Source organism: Molossus molossus, unplaced genomic scaffold, assembly GCF_014108415.1.
Source record: "Molossus molossus isolate mMolMol1 unplaced genomic scaffold, mMolMol1.p scaffold_m16_p_4, whole genome shotgun sequence".
NCBI lineage: Eukaryota > Metazoa > Chordata > Mammalia > Chiroptera > Molossidae > Molossus > Molossus molossus.
The window spans coordinates 39,432,909-39,453,971 of NW_023425377.1; the positions used below are offsets into that span (position 1 = coordinate 39,432,909).

The 21,063-nt window shown below is 49.6% G+C and overlaps 1 protein-coding gene across 1 annotated transcript in view; it reads right to left on the minus strand.

Moving 5' to 3' along the window:
• Positions 1-1,548: 1,548 nt before the first annotated feature.
• CATSPER3 (cation channel sperm associated 3) overlaps positions 1,549-21,063 on the minus strand; it is a 54,471-nt gene continuing 34,956 nt past the window's right edge. The window contains exons 3-8 of the mRNA XM_036281884.1: positions 13,388-13,627; positions 7,805-7,987; positions 7,005-7,145; positions 6,607-6,726; positions 2,617-2,774; positions 1,549-1,654 (exon numbers count right to left, since the gene is read on the minus strand). Of these exons, the coding sequence (XP_036137777.1) occupies positions 1,549-1,654; positions 2,617-2,774; positions 6,607-6,726; positions 7,005-7,145; positions 7,805-7,987; positions 13,388-13,627 (948 nt within the window). The remainder of the gene's footprint in view (positions 1,655-2,616; positions 2,775-6,606; positions 6,727-7,004; positions 7,146-7,804; positions 7,988-13,387; positions 13,628-21,063) is intronic.

A 21,063-nucleotide genomic window follows, 5' to 3' on the forward strand; every position in this document is an offset into this window, starting at 1 on the left:
GGTTCCCAGGGAGAGCAAGTAGCTGTGTTTTCATATTCCCTGAACGACGTTGGCACAGCCAGTGTGAGCATTTGGCAATGTCTGCTTTGCCCCCACCCTGAATGGAGCCCCTGCCTCGGGCCCGCCTGCCCCGCTGACTGTGCCGCCCTCACCGGGGCCCCCCAAGAAGCCCCCAGCCTCCATGGTCAGGCTCTGAATGCATAAGTCCCCACGCTTCTCCCTGGCCACAAAGGGCACAGACACCCCGCTTGCTTCGGGCCCACCTCCCAGGCATTGGCACAGAGTTCACTGCATCCCGGGAGCAGCTAGGTTACCATCCCTGCCCTCCAGAAGGCTCGCCACAGAGTGCTCTGCTCTCCAGAGCCGTCCTCGGCATTGTTCACACAACTCGCAGCTTGGTCCTGAGTGTGGACATCTGCAAATGGAACTGATTGGAGTATCTCCGAAGATGCATGCTCTCTGCATTCAAGCAAGTATTGTCACTTCCTCAGGGAAACCTTCTGTCATCCAGTCTAATTAGACTACTGTCTCCCCTAAGCCACCATGGGCACCAAGAGGGATAGGATGAGACTGTGGGCTTCTCTTCCCAGAATCTCAGCACCCAACACAGCTCAGTAAATAGTAGTCAATGTATAAATGAAACCATGAATATAGGTTTCCACCTGCCTTAGTCCTGTGGCCTGGGGGGTGCTGTCACCCAGGCCTGGAGCCCATGAGCCCACTCATGAGACCCTTTTGTCCAGCCACTCTGAACTCTACTACATGTTTTCTGCTGACCTGACTCCCCATTGTGGGTCTGGGGTCTTTCTGCACTAAGCTATAGGTGCTGGTCTCCCGACCCCAGCTCTACCCAGAACCCACCCTTCCCTCTGTCTGAGATGTCACTGCTAAGGTGACAGGCCTCAAGAATACTCTCCGGCAGTGAAGCAGAGGGGAACAGCCACACAAGCCTACCCTGAGCTCCTTGCCCATACAACAGAGTCCTGCCAGTCACGGCTGCACCCCTTGGAGCACCATGACTACTGTGAGCCTAGGAAACAGTAGAGATAACTTCCAAAGAGGGGTCCCCAGAGCAATGGACCCACAGAAAGAGATACAGCTCTGCCAGGGGTGGGGATGGCCGTAGACGAGCCCAGCCGAGGTTCCAAGAGAGAAGTAGGTCACACCAGCTAGAAGGAGCCATACACTCTGATGGGGCTGGAAGGTCTGGGGCCCTTCTTGGTCTGGGGTCCTCAGGCAGCTTCCCAGGAACACAGGGGGTCCTTGCTGCTGGGGTTAAGGGAGGAGAGATTCAGTGTGGCCCCTGGAAATGGCCACTGGCCATACAAGTCTTGAGCCTCCCTCCCCCACTCCTGAGGTCTGGCTCAGTCAGGAGGTGGGAGGTGTTGGCAAATCAGGCTTCATGGGCACCTGTCCAGACCCAACCCCCAAAGGTAAGGAGACGCCATGATCACAGCAACTGTGAAAAGGCCAATTCAGAAAGCCTGTGTTTAATGGGGAGCCTGGCACAGTCGGCAAGGCCCTCGGCGCCTGGGTGCCCCCACCAAGCTACTTCTCATCAACCTTCTCTAAGGAGTGGGACTGCTTCTTCTGGGGCAAGTCTTCGAGCATCAGGCTCAGCACGTGCACAATCTCGTAGTACAGTTCTTGGAGCCTGGAAGGGGCAGGAGAGGGGGCTTGAGCACAGGTGGGCTCCATGCCAGCCAGGCCCCACCCATCACACCTAGGCATTTCCTACACCTAGCAGGTGTGGGGTCAGGAAAGAGCAAAAACTTTAGAGCACAATGAGGATGGACTAGAAACCAGGTCTGCAATTCTACCTGTGGCCCCTGGAGGAAGTTATTTCACTGCCTGAGTCAAGTTGGAGGCAACAAACTCATGGGCTCTGAGTGAGGTAACTACGTGAAGATGACCAGACACTGCCTCGTCAACTCTGGGCCAAGAGTGGGTGTTCCCTGATGTCCTCCTTTGAGTTCCTCCAGTCCATGAAGCCCTCCAGGAGACTTCTGTTGAGAATCCAGGCTAACTGTGACCCTCCCTGCTCAAGAGCCCACTGTGGCTCCTTAGTGCCCATGCCCAGGTCCCCTTCCTGCAGTAATGGTCAGTTAAAACCCCAGCTAACTTACACTGAGCATACCTCTGGGCCAGGCCAAGCCCAAGTTTTCATAGAATCAACCCAGCAGCCCCTCATGAGACAGCTGGGGAAGGGGCAGACATTTGCCCAGAGTCACAGAGGAAGGAAGTGGCAGAACCAAGCCAGGAGCCTCAGCTCTTGACCCACCAGCCATGCTCTTTCCTCTGTCCCCTGGGGAAGGGTTAGTGAGGAGGGACCTGGAGAGTCTAAGGAGCCAGAATTTGAATACAAGCCAGGGCAGGCTAGGGAGGGGCAGAGGAGCAGGATCCCCCAAGCCCTGGGTCTGTGCACTCCTCAGTCAAGCCACTGTGCATATGAGGACTCCAGTGCCCCCAAGAAGGGCCTCGCCCCACCCACCCTGCACGTCGGCCATTGTCTCCCTTGCTCTACCAGAGCACCAGCATGGCCCTGCCCTCCAGAAAGCAGGGGGGCCAGGAAAGGCCTGGTCTCCTGGGGCCAGGGTTGCTGGGGCAGGGACTGACTTGTAAATCGTGGTATCCTGGTTGTCCAGAGTGGACAAGTAGACACCGATGAAGGGTAGGCTAGTGCCAAAATCATCCAAGACCATTGGGTCAGTGTGTCGCAGGGTCTTCTTGAAGTTCTTTACCAGCTCACTGAAACTTTTATGGTCCACGTTTTTCTAGAAAGAGAAGCGTAAAGAGATCAGCGACGAGGCAGACGTGATCCTCGACATGCACAGAGACCTGGGGCCCCCTAAGGGGCAAGCAAAGGGTGTCTGGCCCAGGTGAAGTCCTGAACTGAATCACAGGGTCACCCCAGCCCCTTCCACACCTGGCTCCCTGACCAAGGGAGCCTCGGACCACCATCACCTTCCCTGAACAAACCTTGAACACAGTCAAGAAGGACAGACAGCACTGGCCCGTTTGGCTCAGCGGTTAGAGCATCGGCCTGCAGACAAATAAGTCTTGGGTTCAATTCTGGTAAAGGGCATGTACCTCGGTTTCGGTTCATCACGGCCCTGGTCAGGGTCCTGCGGGAGGCAACCAGTCTATGTGTCTTTCTCACTTCTACGTTTCTCTCTCTCTCCCTCCCTCCCACTCTATCTGAAGATAAATAGAAAAATATCTTCAGGTGAGGATTAAAAAAAGTTTTCTTAAATCAGACTTCAAGATGGCAGCGTAGGTAAATGTGGTATTGCCTCCTCCCACAACCACATCAAAATTACAACTAAACTTCAAAATAACCATTATTCAGGCCATCGAGCTGAATGGAAATCCTACAACTACGAAATTAAAGCAGCCACCACATGGAGACTGGTAGGAGGGGTGGACTTGCGGACAAGCTGGTCCCACACCCATGGGTGGTGGATAAAAATCAGAAAAATACCTTAGCTGGGAAGGTCCTCCCTGAGGAGTGAGGGGTCCCCATCCCACACCAGGCCCCCAGCTCAGCGTTCCAGTGCCAGGAAGAGAAGTCCCCATAAGCTCTGGCTGGAAAACCAATGGGAACTGAGGCTGAGGGAGGTTGAGGCTTCTGGAGTTCCAGGCAGTTCCTCTTAAAGGGCCCGAGCATGGACTTACTTGGACCTGCTCCCTTCAGGCTTGTGTTGGGGAGGCAGCTTGAAAGATAACAGAGACATACGGGGAAGAACTGAGTTGTTTGGCATTGGGGAGAGAGCTGGAGGGGCAGCCTTCTCCTGGACAGACGTGTTGGTGGAGGCCTTTGCTCCTTTGGTGAGCCCTTCCCCCAGAGGGCAGCTGATGTGCCCATATCTGGGACTCCAGTAACCTAGCTTACACTGGTTGCCCTACCCTGGTGATCCCCTAGGCCCTGCCCCACACAAATTTCAGGCTCACCCAAGCTGTGTCCAGTAGCTTTACTATAGAATTGGCCTGTTTGGGCTCCTGCTTCAGATTTTCCTAAAATCTCTCAAACAAGCAGCATCTGGCCTCAGCAAGCCCCATACCTCTAGTTAACTGGCCCCATTCCTGGCACTAGAAGCAGCCAGCTGTGGTTCACAGTTTGGCTTTGCCTGGGCACCTCCAAGCCCAGCATAAGAAGCAGCCATCTGTAGATCACTTTGTAGCTTATGCCTGTTGGCCCAGGACAGAGCACAGGCAGTAGCTAACTTTACCCCAGAGCCAGCACACCTAGTGGACAGCTTCAGGCCACATCAGAAGCACCACCACCCAACCACCTCCACAAGTGACACACTCAATGATTGGACTCAGTGGGTACCAGAGCCCTGCTGAAGTAAGTCTTTCTCTGTGTGGTGGGCCCCTACACAGCTGATCCTCCAAGATAGTCAGAGGCCAATGGTCAGTGGGCACAGCCAGTCCTTGCAGCTGATGAGCCTGAGTAAATCCCTCCCATTGACTTGCCAACAGCAATCAAGACATAATTACAACAGAAGGGTGGACAGTCCACATGAGAGGTTCACCTCGAGGGCCCAGCTGTAGTGACAATGGAGGCTGTGCCACTAGACCCTACAGGATACCTACTACAATAGGCCACCCTACCAAGCCTAGGAGACATAGCAACTCTACCTAATACCTAGAAACAAACACAGGGAAGCAGCCAAAATGAGACAAAGAAACATGTCCCAAATGAAACAACAGAACAAAACTCCAGGAAAAGAACTAAATTAAACGGAGATAAGCAATCTAACAGATGCAGAGTTCAAAACACTAGTTATAAGGATGCTCAAGGAACTTAGTAAGAATTTCAAGGAACTTAGTGAGAATGTCAAGGAACTTAGTAAGGAACTCAAGAGCATTAAAATAGGACCAGTCAGAAATGAAGGATGCACTAACTGAAATAATGAATAATTTACAAGGAATCAATAGTAGAGTAGGTGAAGCCAAGAAGCAAACCATCAATTTGGAATATAAGGAAGCAAAAACACCCAATCAGAACAAAGAATCCAAAAAAATGAGAATAGTGTAAGGAGTCTCTGGGACAACTTCAAGCATAACAACATTCGCATCGTGGAAGGAGAACAGAGAAAGCAAGAACTGAAAACCATTTTTAAAAAAATAATGACAGAGCCCTGGCTGGTTTGGCTCAGTGGTTAGAGCGTTGGCCTGCGGTCCTGAGAGACCCGGGTTCGGTTCCCGCTAAGGGCGCATACCTCAGTTGCAGTTTGTCCCCGGCCCTGGTCGGTTGTACGGGTGGCAACCACTCGATGTATCCTTCCACGTCGATGTTTCTCTCTCTCTCTCTTCTCCTCTCTCTCCCTCCCACTCTACCTGAACAAAAAATGGAAAAGTGTCCTCGGGTGAGGATAAAATAAAATAAAATAAAATAATGACAGAAAACTTTCTAATTTGGTGAAGGAAACAAACATACAAGTCCAGGAAGCACAGAGAGCCTCAAACAAGATGACCCAAAGAGGGTCCACACTAAGATACATCACCCAAATATTAAAGGTTAAAGACAAAGGGAGAATCTTAAAAGCATCAAGAGAAAAGCAGTTAGTTACCTACAAGGGAGTTCCCATAAGGCTGTCAACTGATTTCTTAAAAGAACCTTTGCAGGCCAGAAAGGAGTAGCAAGAAATATTTCAAGTGATGAAAAGCAAGGACCTACAACCAAGATTACTCTATCCTGCAAAGACATCTGTAATACATTCAACAATAAAGGTAAGTTTAAATAAAAATAAAAAGCAGCCCTGGCTGGTTTGACTCAGCAATTAGAGCGTCAGCCTGCGGACCAGAGAGTCCCAGGTTTGGTTCCCGCTAAGGGCATGTACCTCAGTTGCAGTTTGTCCCCAGCCCTGGTTGGGGTCATGTGGGTGGCAACCAGTCAAATGTGTCTCTCTCTCTTCCTCCCTCTCCCCCTCCCACTCTATCTGAAGATAAATGCAAAAAAAAAAAAAAAATGTCCTCGGGTGAGGATTAAAAAGAAAGAGAAAGGAAAGAAAGGCATATGTCTCTGCCTCAGAGAAGAGGCTGAGGAGAGACGCACTGACCACATGGGGGAGAAAGGGGCAGTGGTCCAGGACCTGGCAGATCACCCAGGGCTCAGCATGGACTGAAGAGAGAAGATGCCCAGCCCTTACAGCTGGATCATGCCTGACAGAAAATACCCAGCCTGTTGTGCTCACTCTTGTTCACTTTAGAAAAACTGAGGTTAGTAACACCTCCAGGGCCTCTGTGGCCTCATCCGCTCAGAGAACGTGGGCCATGCCTGCCTGGCACCCAGTGAGCCCTCAGTGGCAAGAGCACTCCAGGCCCCATTGCTGCCCAGCAGTGCCGTTTTGCCCATAGAGGAGGGAGATACTGTGATAATCACAGCACTCCACATTCTCACAGGTCCAGAGAAATACAAAAGTGCAGAAAATAAAGCTTGATTCTGGAAAATACAGGAGATAGTTACCTGCCTTTCCCAAGGCCACAGATGCCTGAGGCCACCTGCTCTCTCCATAAGCCCCAAGGCCCCCCTTCCTGGCCATTGCTTCAGCCCACCTGTTTATGTATCTGTTTGTCCACCTGGCAGTGGAGATCACATACCTCTGTCTGCATCAGCCTGCTGACCTCCTCCTGCTGCCGCCTCACAATCACCTGCTTCTCTTTCATGAGTGCCATGTGCCTCTCCAGCATCAGCTCCCGCTCAAACTTTTTGATGGAGTCCTGGAGAGTGGCAGGATGAGGGAAGGTGAGGGTTCACATCCACCCCATCTTTCTTCTTCCCTGGCCTTGCCCTGCTGCTCAAGAGGAGGACCCCTCCATGCAGCAGCCCCTGACTCAAACTGCCAACGCAGCAGCAGGGACTCCCCAAGCCCCTGCCCACCTGGCCACCTCCCCTCCACCTTAGGAGGGGTACACTCAGGGTCCTCCCTGGAGACTTGGCCCACAGCCCTGACTGCCACATCTAAGCCGACCCCTGGTCCTTACACACGCAGCCTCACCTCAGTGTGGATGATCATCACACCCACAAACATGCTGAGGAAGACGAAAGAGGCAAGCAAGATGAAGATGATGGTGAACGTTCGGCTCAGAGCAAGATTCCGCTTGTCCAGCTCCTCCTGCAGGTCTGTCCAGCCATCAACCTGCTTGGGCAGGGGAGGGCATGCCGAGTGCCAAGGCCCAGCAGAGTAGGCCTCCTGCTCACCTACCTTAGGGGAGCCCTCACCCTACTAGAAGGAGGCTGTTGCTTCCTCCCTATCAACCCCTCAGCAGCCCCCCTACCATGACTCTAGTGCATACATGGAGCCTGGGTACAGGGCACCATTGGGTAGGGGTATGTCTGGCCAAGGTACCCTGGGGGCTCTGCTCCAAAAGGCTTCCCATTCTTCCCAAAAAGACACTGCCTCTCTGCCAGGCCCTCCTTTGGACAGACTCCAGTCTTTCCCAAGTCCAACAGTCTAGATTTCTAGACTTGGGTGGATTTGTGACAGTCTGTTCCAAAAGGGCTATGTGACATGGGTTTCACTTCTAAATTAAACTTATCCAAATGAATCGTCTTTTAAGAACTCTTCGGAATTTTTACAACCCTGTGAGACAAATGGGAATGCTCTAGGGAGTCACAAGATTAGAGGCACAGATGGACCTGGCCAGGGCACTGTCTTCTGCCTCAGCCTCCCCAGCCCAGCGAAGCCTCAGCACATGGGGAAGGCCCCATGGGAGGCCCAGCATGTCCGCTCACTCGCACCAGCTGGCTGTCTCTTCTCAAGGCCCCTTCCCCCACCACTGTTCCCAAACACAGTACCGTCGCCAAGCTGAAGAGCGTAAAGAAGGCCACGGCCAGGTTCCCCCAGTTTTCCACGTCACCCCTATCTGGACCTCCAAATAGGCAGAAGCCCAGGACAGCGAAGATGTACATCAGGATGAAGAACAGGATGAGCACGGAGGCCACAGTGTAGGCTGTCTGCCCAATGGCGGTGATGAGCGTCTGCAAGGCAGAGGCACTGGCGCTAGGCAAGGCTGTGGCAGGTGGGGCTCAGGGCACAAAGGTACAGTCTGCCCAGGTCACAGCTGTCCCCAGCATCCAGTGCCCAGCCTGCATGTGGTAGATGCTTCACAAGTGGCTGGATGGCAAAATGGAGGGAGAGAAAAATGGAAGGAGGGAAGGAAGGAGGGAAGGAGAGAAGGAGGGAGGGAACTCTGTCCAGATTGAAAGCTGGACCAGTCTTAACAATGAGCAGTGCCTGGCCTCCGCCCTCTGTCATCTATGGGCAGATCGTGTGTGCTGGCTCAGTCTCGGGTAGTTTCCCCATCCACTTGAACCCCTGCCTGGCTTCATGGTCGTCCCAAGGGTCCTGCTCCTGCTTCTCACTGAGGGCCAGCCCTCAATGCTCTTCCAGGCCCAGGACGAGCAGGAGAGCCACTCGGGGAGTGGGAATAACGAGGGCTGAGAGTGACGAGGCTTCCCATTCTTTCCAGGCCCCATTTCACGGCAAGCCTGTGTCCTGTGGCCTCGGCCCACCTCCCCCTGCACTGCCCCCCGCTGAGGCGCACAGTGCATGGCTCCTCGTCACTCATCCTTCCTGACCCAGAATCTTGCACTGTAGCAGGTGCTCAGGATATGTTCACCTGCCTAGACGCTGTCACAGACATCATTTCAAGGTAGGTAGGTGTTATCATTCTTCCCATTTCAAGATGAGGGATCGGAGGCTCAGAGAAGAAAATGGCTTGGCCAGGGCCACACGCCAACACAGTGGCAAAACTGGGACTAACTCTCAAGCCCTTTGCCTCGCGCCACCACCTTCAACCACGAAAGCCCCTTTTTCTAAGCCAGGAAACCATTTATGGGTTCCACACTAGGAAAGGGGGTGCTTGATAGAGCTGGGGCACAGGACAGTGAGTTTGGACAGTTTGGGGTTATTTGGGAAGCCGAGAGAGAACCTAAGAACACCAGGGCTGCCCTGCATGGGTGCTGGCTCGGCAGCTGCCTGCAGGAATGAACGCATGCCACATGCCTCCCTCCTCCCTTGTGGGAAGAAAATCAGTGTTTTGAGATTAATTCCAAAATTGCTCCCCTCCCTACGAGACAGAAACAGACCTTCTTTCCCAAGAACTATGAATCTTGAGAAGGTGAGTCTGCCGAGGCTCTGTAGAAAGGTAGGGAGAGGCCCCGGCTGGGTCTCCTATCTCCAGGCCGGCTGCAGGCCCAGCACCACCTGAGGTCAAAGCTGAGCAGCCTTAAGAACGGCTGTGGAGCCCTGGCCAGTTTGGCTCAGCGGTTAGAGCATCGGCCCATGGACCAGAGAGGCCCGGATTGGGTTCCCGCTAAGGGCACGCACCTCAGTTGCAGTTTGTCCCCAGCCCCAGTGGGGGTCGTGTGGGTGGCAACCACTTGATGTGTCTCTCACATCAATGTTTCTCTCTCTTTTCCCCCCTCTCTCTCCCACTCTATCTAAAGATAAATGCAAAAATGTCCTCAGGTGAGGAAAAGAAAGAAAGAAAGAAAGAAAGAAAGAAAGAAAGAAAGAAAGAAAGAAAGAAAGAAAGGAAGGAAGGAAGGAAGGAAGGAAGGAAGGAAGGAAGGAAGGAAGGAAGGAAGGAAGGAAGGAAGGAAGGAAGGAAGGAAGGAAGAAAGAAAGAAAGAAAGAAAGGCTGTGGAGAAGGGGTCAGGCTCCCGGGCAGCCCTGGGGGACTGACCCCGGCAGCAGGCCCTGGCCGTGTTCCTCGAGCACAACCAGATCCTGTCAGTCCACAGTTCAGAAGGTCAGCAACCCAGTCCCAAGGATGCCTTTCCAGACCCCCAAAGGCCTACAGTTCCTTCCCTGAGGAAGCCCTGGGCTTCGAGGCCTACAGCCTGACCCCAGTAAGTTCCTGACTTTGAATTCCCAAACTCTTTAGGGATACAATGCCGAGCCCCTTCCTGGGCTCTGGCTCAAGGCACAGCTGCCCTCCTGGCATTCTGGGAATGATGAGGACCTCCAGACAGGGCACGTGCCCAGACCAGGCCGCTCTGATGAGCCCCAAGGAGGAGATAGGGAGGAAGGTGAGGCCGGTGCCCCACCACAGCCCAGCCGCTGAAGGTTGTTCTTCAGACTGAAACACAGATAACCAGGGGCAGTGTGGCCCTCGGGTGCCCAGCTAACAGAACGTCTCTCTATGAAAAACAAGAAGCCATTTCCTTATGAGGTGGAAGGCAGAGTATCATCTTAATCAATAAGGGGACAGAGCTGAGAATGTGCCAAAGTGCCGCTCTGGGCACTGAGGCTGTGGCTCTGTGAACGCCTCATTTAGACTTCAATGGATATAAACAGCACAGAGGTACAGGTCCCCACCTTTGACACCTCCAGCTGCCCCTGGCCAGCTAGCCAGGCCAGTGTACCACGGAGATACAATCTAGAGTCACCTCTGTGCCCCTGAGGATCTTCAGGCTAGTGATATCTCAAAGGTTACAGAAAAGCCACGGGGGGGGGGGGGGGGGTGGCTAGCGGTCCCCAGGGAACAACTTTTGGCTACAGGCTCTGCTTAATAACAGAAAACCCAAGGCCAAACACAGGCTGTACGTCAGTGTGCATGCTGTGCCCGCATGCCCACAGGTCTCTGTGCGTGTCTACAGGACCAAGGCTGAGCAGAAGCCCAAGGTCACCAAGCAAGCCAGGCTGAGCTCTGGGACAAACCTTGGCCAGTGGGATGGGCTATGGTCCCTTCACTGGATCCCTGGGCTCGAAGGATAGGCTGTCCCTGCCAGGACCTAAGCCCCAGACACCTTCAGGCTTCACCTCATGGCCACGACATGGCCACGACAATGCACTCAGCAGGCAGCTAGTGCCCTCAGCCTCTCAAGGTGCCAATATGGGTCCCTGCCCTCGCCCTACTCCCCCCCTAGATGGAAGTCCCTCCTGCCCCAGTGCCTTCTGCTTCCCTCCTTCCTGCGCAGTCCTTGGGCTTCCTTTCCCTCAGCCCACTGCTATCACCTTCTTCCTCATATGACCTTGCAGGTCTCTGGCACCTTCATTCCATGGTGAAGCCTCTCCTGGCCTCACCTGAGAATCCTTTCCTGCCTAATGGCATCACTCCTCAGCAGCCCTCTTGAGGGAGGATGCCTATCGCCCACGGACCTGATTCAGGACGCCACCTTCTGCCTTATCCTCAGAGCCCTGCCTCTGTGGACAAAGCCCCTGCTTCTGGAAAGAGCCAACTTTCCAGTCTCCCACTCCACCTGTGGCTCAGAATCTCCCCCTCAGGCTCTGCCCCACCCTGCTGTCATCCTGGGAGCCTTCAGCATCTCTACAGAAACCCACCATCCCCCAGGCCTCTACATCCCTTGACTTCCTCATCTCCAGCCACCCTGTACCACTTTAGACCCCTGCTCCCTTGGTACCCAACATCTAGAAAAGCCAGGCTACACTTCCCACTGTCCGATCACTTCCTTCCTTTGAGGTGCACACCACCTGGCACTTACCTCCCAGGTTCCTCTCCCAACCTCCCACTGCCTTACTCTTGAACCTACAAGACATCAGCTCCAATGCCCAGCACCCCAGACACCCGCTCCTCACGTCTAGGTCACATTACTGGGTCTGTCTCTAGCCTACAAACAAGGGGGTTCGGGCTCAGGCTTCCAAAGGAAGGGCACCATGATTTGATGCACTCTGGATTCCCTCAGCTGCTGGGGCATTTCCGTTCCAAAGTTCTCAGTAGTGTGGAAAGTCATTGCAGGAATCAGGTAAAGGTGGGTGGATGGAGAAAGATGACTATGGGAATGAAAACAGTCAATAACTATCCAGGAGACCATACAACAGGACTTTGGGAGAGAGGAGTCAAAGCTAACACCCAAATCTATGCCTTGGAAGCTGAATAGGGTTGGGGGTGCCTTTCAGCAAAGACAAACTATAGGAGGAGGCATCAGGGTTTGGAGATTTGAGAGTGGCGGCGGGGGAAGAGTGAGGAGTTCTAATTTAGACATGTGGAGTGTGAGGAGCATGCAAGATGTCCAGGAGGCAGTTGGGTCTGAAAGTCAGAGAGAGAGGTGTGGGCAGGTGAAGACTCCTGAAAAGTGGAAAAGATCACCCAAAAAGAGTATGCAGAGAAGAGAACTCGGGACATAGTCCTGAGAAAACAACACTTATGACCCCGGCAAAGGAAACGTATACCCGAGAAGTCATGCTCAAGAGGCAGGAGGAAAACCAAGAGAAAGCAGTAACGGAGATGCCAAGGGAAATGGCCAGTAGACTTGTGAAGAGAGACTAGTTACTTTGGAGTGGAGGGAAGAAACCAGGGCATAAATGACAGATAAGGAAGTGGGGACCGGGAGGACTGACACCTCTTTCCCAAAGCTTTGCCACAAGGAGAAGGGCTGGACTATGCTGTTTGAGAGGGGACACATACACATGTATAACTACATGAGGGCAAGGAATGAATGAATGGGGCTCTGCGACAAGGGGAGCCCTTTAACATTCTCCATATCTTCTCCATCTTGGACCAGGGCTCTCTGAGTGTCAGGCCTAGGCCCTAGACAGACATGCAGGCTGGGCTAGAAGCAATCTCTCAGCCAAACAATCTGACACACCCTAACTAGTCAAATAGGTCCAAACCAGCCCCTTCCTGGAGAAGCATGGACACTGGGTGCAGAGCCAGGGCAAACATCCTGTGTCCAGGCTGAATGCGAAGTGTATGGTTGGGTCAGCTCTGAGGGTTGTTCTGAAACCTGCTGAGCCCAGGAAAGGCTGGTCAGCCCCTGACTTCTCAGCAGGAGCAGCACTTCCAGAGCTGCCTGAACCAAGGACAGAGACTATTCCCATCGAAAGAAGTGGCAGAATTTTGTTTGGGGAAAGCAGTGAGTGGCACGGGCTACCAGAAAGCTGGATCCCCCGCGGGCATGTGGTTAGAAGAGTCTGTGCTATTAGAAGATGGTACACTTGGCAGTGTGGGAGACAGGGACAGTCCAGATGGCCTCTAGAGTCAGACATACCTTTCAATCTCAGCTTTGGCATCTACCTGTCGAGTGACCTGGGGTCTCAATTTCTTCATCTCTAAGATAGATCTAATAATACCTTTCCTACTATTTCTTTTTTAATGCTCACCCATTGATCTTTTAGAGAGTGGAAGGGAGGAAAGGAGGGAGAGAGAGAGAAACATCAATGTGAGAGACACATCCATTGGTTGCCTCCTGCCCGACTCTGACCTGGGCCAGGGATCGACTCTGGCCCTTGACTGGGAATCACACCCAAGACCCTTTCCTACTATTGTGTTCAGATTAAATGAGGTAATATCAGTAAAGATCAACCTGCCATACAGTAGGACTCAATAGGTGGATGACAGAAGTACAGCAATTATTTTATTAGGGGCTGGTGGGCAGATGGATCCTGTCACCAGCACTCCCCAGATTACTCACCCGGATGCCACGGCTATATGTAATAAGCTTGAGGATGCGCAGGGACTGCAAGCCATCAGCAATGTTGAGGTAGGGGAAGTGCTTGCCCTTGACCTTGCGGAGAGTATAAGGGATCGAGACAATGATGATAACCAACACATCTAGCAGGTTGTAGCCATCCTTCCAGTAGTTGATGGGGTCCACATAGAGCTTTATATAGAACTCGGCGCTATAGATGGACACAAAGATGATCTCCATGATCTGCAGGAGTGGCAAGATTTGGAGGGTCAGACCTATAGTCCTGGCCCTCTCCCTGCTTTGGCCACCCAATCAGGTGCGTGCTGACTGGGGGTGGGGGCTCCTGTCATCCACATAAGAGAGGAATCCAGGCAAAGTCTCTGGCACACAGTGCACATACAATGTACCTGATTCCCTTCTCCTTCTGTGTCTTCCCTAAACTGTAGCCTGAAGCCTGTGGCTAGGTTTGACCCAGGGTCCTTGGGAATGACTGACTGACAGACAAGCTATATGACTAGATAGGCCCCAATGTAAGGCAACTCAGCATGACAAGCAACCTGAATGTCAGGTTTCCCAGAGACAAGATCCCAAGATTCTTCTGGCCAACCTGAATATCCAAACTTTTATATACAGCTGAAATACTCACCTGCTTATATTTACTCTATTTAATCACACATATTTAAACATCAGTTAACTAATCTGTTTCTAAAGAATATTCCCTCTTTTTTCCACATTTATACTTTATGAAATAATCTTATTCAAATTCTTATGCATCTACAACTCCAGTGGCTTTATTTTTACTAAAGGCACTCTTTTTATCATTGATTGTAGAGAGAGAGGAAGAAAGAGAGAGAGAGAGAGAAAACAATGTGAGAGAGAAACATCGATCAGCTGCTTCTCACACACATCCTGACCTGGGATCGAACCTGCAAACTTTAAGTGTATGAGGTGATGTTCTAACCCACGGAGCCATCCGGCCAAGGCCCAAAAGGCACTTTTTGAGTCATCAAAGTTTTTCCATATCATCAGTGCAGTCATTCACTGAAGAAGCTTTGCTTGAGCATCTTCGTGCCGAGTAAGCGCCATTTAGGCACTGGGAAATGCAGCAAAGAATAAGACAGAAAATGTCCAGCCCCCAGGAAGCTTACAGTCTAGTAGGGAAGACAGAAATAAATGTTTAAACAAATTCATATATAACATTACAGCAGATTGGAAGAAAATGAAATAGTCTAAGGTGGGGGGGGGGGGTGGCAACTATTTTAGAGAAGGTGGTGAGTGGAGGCTCCACTGAAGCCAGGAATGGAGCCATAATCAAAACGGGAACAATGCTTCCCGACGGCAAGCTCAACAACCCTGCGGTGAGGAAGGGGTGGTTGAAGGAACGACAAAGTCAGCATGGCTGGGAGAGAGAGAGAGCAGGGCAGAAGGTGCAGGCCGTGGTGGGAGGGCCTTGTAGGCTGGTGAGGGCTCTAAATTTTAATCTCAGCCTTGAAGGATTTTGATCAAGGGAGTGCCATGATCTGATTTACATTTTTAAGAGAACTCAGTGGAAAAGAGACTGGGGGGAGCTGGCAAACAAGGTGACTTGGAAGCAGTTTAGGGAAAAGGTGATGCATCGTAGAATTATTTCTAGCAGTCATACAGGCAGGAGATGAGGTTCAGTTGGACTTGATTGAGAGATAGTGTGGAGTGTTGAGGAGAAGAGGACAGATTCTGTATGCATTTTGTAGGTGGCGATGATGGGACTTGCTGATGGACTCAGGATGCATAGGGAAGACAGTAGGCAAAGAAGACTGGTGTTTCAGACAGAGACACTGGGTGATGCCTTTAACTGAGATGAGCTTGGATTGAGTTAAAAGGGGGCTAGAGAGAGTATCTGGAAGGAAACAGAAACATTTCTGAGATATACCACTTTTTACATATATGTCAGATGCTGTCACTGGAAATTGTAACTCTAGCCACAATTATTCATTTGGATAATATTAATATTAAGCTGGTGTTTTTACTTGTCCTGTATACTTATATTTATGGTCTCCACATTACAATCATTTACTTTTTAAAAATACTATGTAACATTTAAGATACACAAAAAGGTATAAAGAACAATATAATGAACAAACATATACTTGAGAAATAAAGTGTCACCCTGGCCAGTTTGGTTCAGCAGTTAGAGCACTGGCCTGCACACCGAAGGGTCTCAGGTTACAGAAGGGTTGTGGGTTAGATTCCCAGCTCCAGCTGGGGTCCTGCGGGAGGCAAACACTTGACGGGTCTCTTTCACATCAGTGTTTCTCTCTCTCTCTCTTCCTCCCTTTCACTCTATCTAAAAATCAATGGAAATATGTCCTCGGGTGAGGATTAACAAAAAAAGAAAAAAGAAATAAAGTGTTACCATTACAGGCAGTCTCTTGTGGACCTTCCATTGTTCAAATCCCCTTTCCTTCCCATAAAGGTAATCCTACTGTAAATCTGGAGAATGTCATGCTTATGTATTTTATACTTTTACCATGTGTATCCCAAAAAATATGCAGCATTGTTTTGTATTTTATGCATTACATGAATAGCATATACACTAAAGTATTCTTTAAAAAGTTATTTTTTTATTTAAAAGTATGTTTATAAGCCCTGGCCGGTTTTCTCAGTGGTTAGAGCGTCGGCCCGCAGACCAGAGAGTCCTGGGTTTGGTTCCTGCTAAGGGCATGTACCTCGGTGGCAGTTTGTCCTTGGCTCCAGTTAGGGTTGTTTGGGTGGCAACCACTCGATGTGTCTCTCTCACATTGATGTTTCCCTCTCTCTCTCTTCCTCCCTCTCTCCCTCCCGCTCTATCTGAGGATAAATGCAAAATATGTCCTCAGGTGAGGATAATAAATAAATAAATAAATAAATAAATAAATAAATAAATGTACATTTATGAGATTCATACATGTTCATATGTGTAAACCTAGTAGTGATTCACTATTTAACAATTCCACTTACGAAAATACTACCATTTATTTATCCAGTTCCCACTGAGTGATATGTAGTTTGTTTGTAATTATTTACTATTGCAAACAGTACAATAGTACAAAAAGTTTGAGCAATTCTTGTACATGTCATTGTACACATATGTAAAGTTTATTATACACACTTGGAAATGGAATTGCTGGGTTGTAGGAGAGAAGCATCTTCAACTTCATTAAATGTTGCTCAATTGTTTTCTGAAGCTATTGTACCAATTTTTTTTTTTATCTTTATTGTTGAACGTATAGATGTTCCACATTTTCCTTCCATTCACTCCCCCCTCCCCACTCCTGCCCCCCTCCTGCCTTTTCTCACACGGTTGTCTGTGTCCATGGATTACATATAAGTGTTTTGGTTTATTTCTTCCCACCCTCAACCCCCGTCCCTTTGACGTTTGTCAGTCTAGCAACCAATTTGTACTTCTTAATCCCTTCACCGTTTTCACCCGTTCCCCAAACCCCTCCCATCTTGTAACCAACAAAATGTTCTCTGTATCTATGAGAGCATTTCTGTTCTGCCTGTTCATTTTGTTTGTAGATTCCATTGTTGGATAGATATGTATTCATTGCCATTTTGTTTGTTCATGTTTTATCTTTTTCTTCAAAAAGACCCTTCAGCATTTCATATAATAACAGGTGGTGATGAACTCCTTTAACTTTTTCTGGTCTGGGAAAGTCTTTATATGGCCATCAATTCTAAATGACAGCTTTGCAGGATAGAGTAATCTTGGTTGTAGGTTCTTGCTTTCCATCACTCTGAATATTTCTTGCCACTCTCTTCTGGCCTGCAAAGTTTCTTTTGAGAAATCAGCTGACAGCCTTATGGGAACCCCCTTCTGGTAACTAACTGCTTTTCTCTCGCTGCTTTTAAGATTCTATCTTTATCTTGAACCTTTTGCATTTGGATGATGATGTGTCTTGGTGTGGGCCTCTTGGGGTTCATCTTGTTTGGGACTCTCTGTGCTTCCTGGACTTGTATGTCTGTTTCCTTCACCAAGTTAGGGAAGTTTTCTGCCATTATTGTTTCAAATAGGTTTTCGATTTCTTGTTCTCTCTCTTCTCCTTCTGGCACCCCCAAGATGCGAATGTTGGCATACTTGAAGTTGTCCCAGAGGCTCCTTACACTGTCCTCATTTTTTTGGATTCTTTTTTCTTTTTGCTGTTCTGATCGGGTGTGTTTTGCTTCCTTATATTCCAAATCGATGGTTTGCTTCTTGGCTTTACGTACTCTACTATTGAATCTGTGTTAATTATTTTTTATTTCAGTTAGTGCCTCCTTCATTTCTGACTGTGCCTCCTCCATTTCTGACTGGTCCTTTTTTATGCTCTTGAGGCCCTCACTAAGTTCGTGGAGGTTCTCACTAAGTTCATTGAGCATCCTTATAAGTAGTGTTTTCAACTCAGCATCTGTTAGGTTGCTTATCTCCATTTTGCTTAGTTCTTTTCCTGGGGTTTTGTTCTGTTCTTTCATTTGGGATCTGTTTCTTTGTCTCCTCATTTTGGCTGCCTCCCTGTGTTTGTTTCTATGTATTACTTAACGAGTGGTATGGGGCTCGCTGAGACCAGATGCTGCTTGTTTGGAAGAATTTAGGAAGACCTGGCCAGTTTGGCTCAGCAGTTGAGCGTCGGACTGCAGACCAGAGTCCCAGGTTCGGTTCCCGCTAGGGGCATGTACCACCGGAAAAAAAAGAAAGAAAGAATTTAGGAAAACCTGAAGCAGGATCCAAGACCAGCCAATCCTATGGTTAAGCAACTGGCAACAGCTTGGGTGGGCCTGAAAGTTGGCTAGGGCAGGACCTCACGGAATCACCAGGGTGGGGCAACCAGTATGAGCCAGGTTGCTGGAGTCCCAGATAAGGCGGCTGTCTGCTGCCCCAGGGAAGGGCTCACCAAAGGAACAAAGGCCTCTGACAGCATGTTTGTTCCAGAAAAAGCCCCTTCTCCAGCCCTTGCTTCAATGCCAAACAGCTCAGTTCTTCCCCGTATGTCTCTGGTGCCCCTGAAGCTGCCTCCCCTCCAAGCTTAGAGGGAGAGAGTCCGATAAGTCCATGCGCGGGCCCTTTAAGAGGCACTGCCTGGGGCTCCAGCCGCATCAGCCTCTCTGAGCCTCAGTTTCCGCTGGTTTTTCCAGCCAGAAGTTATGGGGACTTCTCTTCCTGGCACTGGAACCCTGAGCAGGGCGTCTGGTGTGGGACCGGGACCCCTCAGTCCTCAGGGAGGACCTTCCCAGCCGAGGTGTCCTCCTCATTTTTATCCACCACACATGGGTGTGGGACCAGCCCGTCCACCTCCGCCCCTCCTACCAGTCTCAATTTGGCTTCTCAATTTTGTAGTTGTAGGACTTCCATTCAGCTTGACTTCAGGTGGTTTTGAATGATAGTTGTTCTGTAGTTTAGTTATAACTTTGATGTGGTTGTGGGAGGACGTGATACCGCGTTTACCTATGCTGCCATTTTGACCAGAAGTCCACCAATTTTCTTTAATATCAGCAATGTTCCCATTGTTTGACGTCCTTACCAACACTTTCTACTGATGAAATTCTTAATTTTTATCAGTCTGATGAATATGAAATGCTATCTTACTTTTAATTTTGTCATTTCTCTAATTATTAACAAAATTGGACATCTTTTTATGTTTAAGTTATAATTGCCTGTTCCTAACCATTTGCTAAATTTTCTGCTCAACTGTTTTGCCTTTTTCTTATTGATTTGAAAGACAAGCAATATTTCATATATTTTGAATCCTAATCCTTTACCTGTTATAGATGCTTGCCAATATTATCTATACTGACTTAGCTTTTGACCTCTTTAATGATCTTTTGATGAAAAGAAGTTTAAAATTTTAATGAACTCCAATTAACCTAACTTTTTCTTCATGGTTTATGTAATTTATATCTTAAAAAACCTTTCCAACCAACACCCACAAGAAAAATTTGGCAGGCTCCAAAACCAATTGAGATAGCCAAAATGGTGAAACAAAAAAACAAATCCTGAGACTTCCGGTCAAGATGGCAGCGTAGGTAAACGCGGTATGGCGTCCTCCCATAACCACATCAAAGTTACAACTAAACTACAGAACAACCACCATTCAAAACCGCCTGAAATCAAGCTGAATGGCAGTCCTACAACTACGGAATTAAAGCAGCAGCCACATCCAGACTGGTAGGAGGGGCGGAGGCGCAACGGGTTGGTCTCACACCCAAGTGTGGCGGATAAAAATCAGGAGGACACCTCGGCTGGAAAGGTCCTTCCTGAAGACTGAGGGGTCCCTGTCCCACACCAGGTGCCCCGCTCAGGGTTCCAGTGCCAGGAAGAGAAGTCCCCATAACTTCTGGCTGGAAAAACCAGCGGGAACTGAGACTCAGGGAAGCTGAAGCGGCTGGAGCCTTAGGCAGCTCCCTAAAGGGCCCGCGCACGGACTTATCGGACTCTCTCCCTCTAAGCTTGGAGGGAAGGCAGCTCCAGGGGCACCAAAGACATACAGGGAAGAACTGAGCTGTTTGGCACTGGAGCGAGGGCTGGAGAGGGGGCTTTCTCAGGGACAAACGTGCTATCAGAGGCCTTTGTTCCTTTGGTGAACCCTTCCGTGGGGCGGCAGACAGTCACCATATCTGGGACTCCAGCAACCTGGCTCACACTGGTAGCCCCGCCCTAGTGACTCCCTGAGGCCCCGCCCCGCCCCACCCAACTTTCAGGCCCACCCAAGCTGTTGCCAGTTTCTTAACCATAGGATTGGCCTGTCTTGGATCCTGCTTCAGGTTTTTCCTAAATTCTTTCAAATGAGCAGCATCTGGTCTCAGCGAGCCCCATACCTCTCATTAAGTAATACACTGAAACAAACACAGGGAGGCAGCCAAAATGAGGAGACAAAGAAACAGGTCCCAAATGAAAGAACAGAACAAAACCCCAAGACAAGAACTAAGCAAAATGGAGATAAGCAACCTAACAGATGCTGAGTTCAAAATACCGCTTATAAGGATGCTCAGTGAACTTAGTGAGAACCTCAGTGAACTTAGGGAGGGCATCAAAGAGCATAAAAAAGGACCAGTTAGAAATCATGGATACACAGTTAGAATTGAAGGAGGCATTAACTGAAATAAAGAATAATTTACACAGCTTCAATAATAGAATATGTAAATCCAAGGAGCAAACCATCAATTTAAAATATAAGGAAACAAAAAATGCCCAATCAGAACAGCAAAAAGAAAAAAAGAATCCAAAAAAATGAGGATAGTGTAAGGAGCCTCTGGGACAACTTCAAGCGTGCCAACATACGCATCTTGGGGGTACCAGAAGGAGAAGAGTGAGAACAAGAAATCGAAAAGCTGTTTGAAACAATAATGGCAGAAAACTTTCCTAACTTGGTGAAGGAAACAGACATACAAGTCCGGGAAGCACAGAGAGTCCCAAACAAGATGAACCCCAAGAGGCCCACACCAAGACACATCATCATCCAAATGCAAAAGGTTCAAGACAAAGAGAGAATCTTAAAAGCAGCAAGAGAAAGGCAGCTAGTTACCTACAAGGGAGTTCCCATAGGCTGTCAGCTGATTTCTCAAAAGAAACTGCAGGCCAGAAGGGAGTGGCAAGAAATATTCAGAGTGATGAAAAGCAAGAACCTACAACCAAGATTACTCTATCCTGCAAAGCTGTCATTTAGAATCGATGGCTGTATAAAGAC